Genomic DNA, 7,573 nt, shown 5'->3' with positions numbered 1-7,573 from the left:
AGGATGGTCTCGATCTCCTGACCTCGTGATCCGCCCGTCTCGGCCTCCCAAAGTGCTGGGATTACAGGCTTGAGCCACCGCGCCCGGCCAATTTTTGTATTTTTAGTAGAGACGGGGTTTCTGTATGTTGGTCAGGCTGGTCTCTAACTCCCGACCTCAGGTGATCTGCCCACCTCAGCTTCCCAAAGTGCTGGGATTACAGGCATGAGCCACTGGGCCCAGCCTAGATATTTGTATATTTGAAGACTGGACTGAATTTGTCTTCTAAAACATACTTTTTCTGATGATAAATGCATTTATAGTCTTTCCAAGATTCATTTTGTAAGTATTTTTCTAATAGTAGAGGAAACAAGATTTTCATAGATGAATCTCTCTTTAAGAAGAGGGTCTCAGCTCTCAGCCGGGCGCGGTGAGATGTAATCCCAGCATTTTGGGAGGCTGAGGCGGGCGGATCACTTGAGGTCGGAGTTGGAGACCAGCCTGACCAACATGGGGAAACCACGTCTCTACTAAAAATACAAAATTAGCCAGGCGTGGTGGCACATGCCTGTAATCCCAGCTACTAGGGAGGCTGAGGCAGGAGAATCGCTTGAACCTGGGAGGCAGAGGTTGCGGTGATCATGCCATTGCACTCCAGCCTGGGGAACAAGAGCGAAACTCCATCTCAAAAAAAAAAGAAGAGGGTCTTATATCAGAGGTAATCACTACTGCATCTTACAGTTCAGTCAAAATGAGCCTTCAGCTCTGCACTGTAAAGCCAGAGGGCACTGTTGCTGCCTTTCCAAGCAGCTGTTTTTCTGGGGCTGCTGCATGATGTCATAGCAGAAGAAAAATTAAAAACACGAAGAAAACTATTTCAAAATAAATGTTTAATATAATTTTTAGGCCAAAGAAAAACACAATCATACATTGTCTCCAGTGGACCATATGTGCCAGAACAGGACCAACTCAGTCCAGCTTTGAAGGCCCTGATTCAGTCCTACTGGTATAATCTCCCTTGATTTATTGATTTGTGTATGCTTCTTATGCATCACAAGGTGCATTTTACTCTTGAAGTCCCTGTCACCTCAATGACCACCATTTAACTGCGAAAGCATGCTTCCTAATGGGAGGGTTTTCTTCCCCCTTCCCTGCAGGGGTTCTGAACCTTCAAGGAGTTTGACAATCTTATGAATCCCTTGAACCTTCTCCCCAGAAAAATGTACATATAACACAAGTCTACAAATAATTTCATGGGGTTCATGGACCCCAAGGCCCACAATGGTTTCTAAGGCCCCAAGTTAAGGAACCTCTGTGTTAGTGATTTGAGCAACGCAGTTGCCCTCAGGGAACACTGACACAGGGCAGGTGAAGGACTGGGTTAACCAAAGTGACAGGAGGGAATAATCTCATAATTTCTTTCTATTTTTATTTTGGGGCAAAAATTAGTTCTCAGGGCCTCCCTACATTTAAGAGCAGAACTACTCAAGAACCTAAGCAGCTATCAGCATAGTTTAGGCGATTTAGAATAGGGCTGTGCAAGGAAATGTACAGGGTTCCTCGTTCAGCTGAGGACCTCATTTAGCTCCTTAACTGGAAGCTTTACATTTGATCTGCAGTGAGGGGACATTTCTAATTTTAGTTTGACCCACATGGAAAGGTGGATAGCTCCTATTCCTTTTTTTTTTTGTACACAGAGCACGTAGTATTGGACAATTAGGGTAAGTCCTTGGAATCCCCCAAACAGCCATTTCCTTTATAAATCCAGTATTTCCTACCTCTGAATGTCTTAAAGAGCTGCCCCACAAATTAATCTAACCATTGCTTGCACTAAGAAGTTTGTTAAGAGCCTCTTCCAGGCGTCCAGGAACTTCTTCCAGCCTTACTGGGGGGAAGGAAGAGATTACTGAAAACCAACTTGTAGGGATGAAATGCTGACAGTTGTCTAACCTAACAAACTGTCAAATTAGGTTTACATTTTTTGTTATTAGACTTTTGAATGGCCGAGGCAGACTTAAATTTAAAATTTTGGATTGTAGCCACTTTCCAGTCGCCTAAACACTCAACACTGATTTATTTTTCCAGCATCAAGAAAGAAAACCAAGGCACTAGAAAGCAAGCACACTTAAGTATTGAAGATAATTAAATCTTTATATTTTGCCTGAACTGTATATTGTAGCATACCTAAACCCATTCAAGGAAAAAATTGGCAAATTGAAAATTCTCCCATTAAAGACTGATATTTTTGCAAACTGACAAATTTAACGATTTCAGTACCCCTCCCCAAAAATGCAATCACATAAAATAATACTATTTTGAATTAGCTCTAGAAATCACACTGAAACTATGTTACATTTACAAATATTAAATTTATTATAACTAAAATGAATTTGTTCTCAGATTTGGCCACCTTATAGCTCCATTTAAGGAGGGGATTTGTTAAAAACAAAAATGCATTATAACTTGGTCAGATTACTTTCACATTAAGGAAAAAATCTTCTAAAAAGGAAAACAAGAAAAGCAATTCTTCAGTTTCACATAATTAAAAGAACAGGAGAAAGCACGCAAGCTACATATAGCTAAATTTACGAAACCAACCAAAGCCAGGGGGATTTCTCTTCTGATTATGTGTCATAAAAAGGTCCACTGTCTTATATACACATGTATATAATGTTACATTCCATCACTGTAAAAAGTCCCCTTTGCCCCCTCCCCCAAAAAGTTTCAGTCTAGTCTCCAAACTTGGAAAGCGGCGCTCGCTCCTGCTGCCGGTGCAGTTCGTTCTCGGTCAGCAGCTGGAGGTTCTCGGCGCGGAGCCGGTCCAGCTCCAGCTCCAGCTCCCGCACACGCGCGTCGTCGCCGCCCAGCCGCTTGCTCTCCAGCCGCAGCCGGTTGTTCTCGTCCTCCATGCGCGAGAGGCACTTCTCCAGCTCCAGGTACTCCTTGATGAGCTCCTGCTTGCTCATGTTCTGTAGGCTCTCCGTGTGGTACCGCTCGTATGTCTCCGAGAAGTCCCGCTGCAGAAACTCGCTGCCGTCCCCTCCCATCCCATCGCTGCCTCCATCCTCCTCACCCCCTTCTTCCATGAAGTCGTCATCGCTGGTGTCGTCGGATTTGGCGGCGGCCCGCTTGGAGTACAGGCCGGTTTTGAGATCCGGCTCCTCCTGGTCGTGATCATCCATGAGGAACTGCGTGGTGTTATAGGGCGCGACCGGCTGGCCCTTGGCGAACATCTCGGCTCGGATCCTTGAAGCTCGCAGGCTCTGTTTCTCGTCGAACTTTTTCTTCTCCTCCCAGGTCAGCTTGTAGTATGGTTTCCAATGCCGCTTCTTCTTGGACGGGCGTCTTCTATGTTTTTTCTTGCCCAGCTGTCTCTGCTGCTGTCCCCACTCCTCTTCGCCCCCTGCGGCAGTAGCCCCCAACTTACTGGCCTCGGAGTCATGACAAGGCTGGGCGAGCAGCTCGGCCTCGGGCTTCGGTTCCCCTTCTGCCGGCGGCGGGAAGTCGCCAGCGGACAAGTCGTCCCCATTCTGGCCCTTCTCGCCCTCTATCAGGCAGCTAGATTCTGGACAGGCCTGGGGCTGCAAGGGAGGTGGTTGGGACTCCAGGCTCCCTTCCCCCTCCGGCCCCGGACGGCCACCCAACTGGGGGAACGCTCTAGATTGCCACCTACTGTCCTCCTCGGGCACCCGCTCCTCCGCGCCTGGGGGGCGCTCAGGGTTCAGCTCTTCCTGGACAGCAGCAGCACCTGTACAGTTGCTAGTATGAGGCTGGTGTTGATATTCTGACAAAAATGGCTCGGCCATGGCTAGTAGAGTCCTCGAAGTTTGAGAAATTTTGGCTAGTAAGTCCTCAAGGAAAAAAAAATGGAGTTTTTCTTAAAAAAAAAAAAAAAAAACAGTCCAACAGAGTCCTCTTCAGTTTGTAATTCCTGCAGTGACGCCTTTAGCTAGTCCTTCTATCAGCAAACTCCAATTGCAATCTGGGGAGCTCAAGTCAGTAAAGGGTTAAGCGCCCACAGTGCGGCCAGCTAGCGGGTCCAAGGGGGTGCAGCGGCAGGAACAGTACGTAATGTGCGGAGGTGGGCCTCAAACCTCCAAGCGGAGCACCCCAATAAAGGAGTTGGTAAGCAAGGTGATGAGGGTAAGTCCAGTGGGTGAAACCCAGCCCCGAAGGGGTTAAAACTACCGATGACGCTGCCTCCGAGGGGCCAGATCCACAAAGGGTTAAATCCCCTGCCGCAGAGCCCACAAGGGGTTAAAGTCCCGGAGCCACCTCCTCCCACTTCCACGGGTGTCGCTTCCACCCAAGCTCCCAGTTCCCTAGGCCCGGCCGGAGCCTCAGCAGAGGACAGACAAACTCATCTCCCCTTTGGCTCGATGCTCTGCTCTGCTCAGTTCTCCTCCGCCTCCTCCTCTTTTCCTCCCTCCCTCCTCCCGCTTCCCACAGCTCCTCTTCCGCTTCCTCCCCCGACTTTCCCTCCCAACCTGCCTCTCCACCTGCCAACTTCCAACTGCTGCCTCCCGGCCCTCTGCGCCCTTTTTATATAGAATCTTGTTCGCCCCGCCCATGCGCATGCGTAATGGAGTTCCCGTTGCGGGGAGCCGGGAGTCGTAGTTCTTATCTTTCGGGCCCGCCGTCCTCGTGCGCCGTGCGACGTAGCCAATCCCAGAACACGTAGGGGGCGTCTCCCTGGTCACCTCCTTCCATCGCTTAGCCCTCGCTAAAGAAACGCGAGCGGCCATTGGTGAAAAATCACACGACTCGCTGAGGAAGGACGGCCAATCGCCGAGAAGATGGGGCGGGTTTTGGACCGTACCATTCTGTTTCAGGAATACGAGAAGATTCGATGGCCTATGAGAGTCCACACAGAATACTTTTATGAAAAGGTGCGTTATAAAGGCTATTATCCTATTCTGTTCTCAGCGGAAGGGTTCCGAAGGTTATGAACCTTTATTAACGCAAGAATGGTTTATTCCTAAAAAGTAGTCCCTAAAATGTATAAGAATTAAATCCTATAAAGAGAGATGTCGGCCCACGGCTGCTAACTCGCGATTCTTAAGATTACAGAAACGGCTTCAAGGCGGGTGGTGAGTGCCTGAGATTGACACTTGCGGAAGGATATCGTGAGCACATTTTGTAAAGAACGAAAAGCGCATGAAGAAGTAAACAAATGAAGAATAAAAAGTGCCGCCTTAAAGGGACAGTGTGACTGAATTTAGCGCAGCAGGTTCGCACTAGGCCTCGGAAGACGAAAAGGCAGGTTCGAGTCCCGGTGACGCCGACTCCCGGACTGACTTCGGTACCCTTAGTTGAAGGTGGCGGAGTCCCAGCCCCAGCCTGTTCTCAGAAAGCCGCCCACGCCCCAGGGGCCAATGCAAACCGGTGATTCGCGGCCAAGCCTCTTCTTTGGGCCGAGATCGGAAAGCGGGGGGGCGGGGGGATGGAAGGGAAGCGGGGGGAAGGCCTCGCCCCCAGGCCTCGGCTTCTGTCGAAGAAAATGGCCTCCTGGGGCCGATTTGGTCTTTTCACTTCCGACCGAGATCATTTCCTGAGCCGGGACAGGGGAGGTTTGGGCCAGGGGAGGTTTGGGCCAGCCATGAGGCTGTTTGTTGGGAAAGGTTCGGAATGATTAATGAGTTGAAATCATCAGCCCTGGCTGTCCGAGAGGGAAGCCGGTCTCACCTGCAGAGGCCCTTCCTCGTAAGTGGGCGCTGGGCAAGACCGGGAGGGAAGCATGGAGGAGACCTTGCCCCGAAACTTGCAGCAGGGGATTCTGGCGCAGGGCTGGGGGGCCGATTCCCCCGGGGGCATAGTTTCTCAGAGTGAAATGCTCCAGACCCAAGCGCCCTGCCCTCCATAAACAGGGACTGAGAGGACCCAGAGAACCCTCCACACCAGTCACTGGGGCCTAAAATCTTGGCGCCCTTTCCACTTCTCCCTCGCCACACACCCAGTGACCCTTTCTTCTTCTTGCTTCCTTAGTAGCATCCCTGACATTCCAGCACGTTTGCACTGTGCACCTTTTACGCACAGAACCATGTGACCTCACCACAGCCTGGCGAGTTAGGCACGATAGGAATGACTGTCTCCATTTTACAGATTAGGCATCTCTAAGACACCCGGAAAATAAGTGACTTGTCCAAGGTCACATGACAACCATGGGGCAGTTCTGGCTACAGCGCGGGTCTTTGTGACCTCCCCATGCCATTTTTCTTTCTGTCACAAACACAAAACCCCGTTTTTTTCTTAAAATCGGGAAAAACTCTGGATTTTGTTCTTTTCATTCCCAACAACTTCAACCTTATTCGGCCCCTATATCATTTGGCATCCAGGAGGGTACAAAGAGGGGTGGGATGCCATCCTTGCCTTCAAGTTGCTCATGGACTGTGGAGGCCATCAGACCACAGCCAGCCAAAATGGCAAGTGAGGGAAATCCCGGTGGGAGCCAATGAGCTGAGTGCGTGGGAGTTGGGAATTATGGACAAGTGTCAGGAGCAAGTGACTTCCTGGCTGGCTCTGAAGGATGAAGAACTTTCAGGCAAAGTGGCATGAAGAGGGGCATTTTAGGAAGACCAAGCATTATGTGCCAGGAAAGGGCTCGTCTGGGACCTCGGTGGCTCTGGGCAGTATGAGATATTGGGGGGCGGGGGCCAGTGGTGATGGGCATGGCCAATGTAGATGCCTTTAAGGGGAGCCGCAAGCAAGCACGCGGGCCTCTGGGCACAGCTACGTATTCTGAAAATGAACACTTTCGTTTGTTTTCTCTGGGCTTCCAAGAACTCGGGTCCACCTGAAAAGCTCCCCACTCTGTGTGGCTTCATCCCTTAGCAGGCTTCCTGAGAGCAAGAACTGCCCCTCAGAGCACTCCTGGAGGAAAAAGGGGTTTTGCAGAGAACTTGGTTATCACAGAGATCTCCAAATTGTTACCACATCTTCAGACTCCAGATGATTCTGGGGTACCCCAATTTGGGGCATTTGGAAGGTACAGCTGAGCCCAGCCTCAGTGTCCTGGACTGGGCTCCATTGTATGGTCTCATTTGTCATATTGGAGGAGAGGTGGACTGAGGAATGGCTTGTGGAATTCTAGAATTCTGTCAAGGGGCCAGGCAACTTTACTATTAGCTGGGTTCTAACCCTTTGCCAGACATTTAACATGCCCCATCACTGGTAAACCCCAGGACTGCCTTATGAAGAAGAGATCAACACTATTTCACAAACAAGGCCACCCAAGCCCAGAGCAGTTAAGAATCTTCCCCAAGGGCCGGGGGCGGGGGCGCACACCTGTAATCCCAGCACTTTGATCATGAGGTCAGGAGATCGAGACCATCCTGGCTAACACGGTGAACCTCATCTCTACTAAAAATACAAAAAATTAGCCGGGCGTGGTGGCATGTGCCTGTAGTCCCAGCTACTCCGGGGAGGCTGAGGCAGGAGAATCGCTTGAACCTGGGAAGCAGAGGTTGCAGTGAGCCCAGATCGCACTACTGCACTCCAGCCTGACAACAAAGCCAGATTCGGTCTCAAAAAAAAAAAAAAAAAAATCTTGCCCAAGTTCCACAGCTACTGTGCAAGTGGTGGAGCTGGCTTCAGC

The 7,573-nt window shown here is 50.1% G+C and overlaps 1 protein-coding gene across 1 annotated transcript; it reads right to left on the bottom strand.

Moving 5' to 3' along the window:
* Nucleotides 1-850: 850 nt before the first annotated feature.
* HEXIM1 (hexamethylene bis-acetamide inducible 1) lies at nucleotides 851-4,491 on the bottom strand. The gene is made up of 2 exons (XM_011940138.1): nucleotides 4,471-4,491; nucleotides 851-3,830 (listed from the first exon to the last, which is right to left on the bottom strand). The coding sequence occupies exon 2, from the start codon at nucleotides 3,783-3,785 to the stop codon at nucleotides 2,709-2,711; it is 1,077 nt and encodes a 358-aa protein (XP_011795528.1). The 5' UTR covers nucleotides 3,786-3,830; nucleotides 4,471-4,491; the 3' UTR covers nucleotides 851-2,708.
* Between the last annotated feature and the right edge of the window lie 3,082 nt (nucleotides 4,492-7,573).

The sequence above is a fragment of the Colobus angolensis genome, unplaced genomic scaffold, assembly GCF_000951035.1.
Source record: "Colobus angolensis palliatus isolate OR3802 unplaced genomic scaffold, Cang.pa_1.0 Scaffold187, whole genome shotgun sequence".
In the NCBI taxonomy this organism is placed as follows: Eukaryota; Metazoa; Chordata; class Mammalia; order Primates; family Cercopithecidae; genus Colobus; species Colobus angolensis.
This window is presented reverse-complemented; position numbering and strand designations above follow the sequence as displayed.

What these genes read in the sequence shown, in the direction of transcription:
- HEXIM1 (XM_011940138.1), bottom strand. Translation starts at nt 3,785, where the DNA reads ATGGCCGAGCCATTTTTGTCAGAATATCAACACCAGCCTCATACTAGC.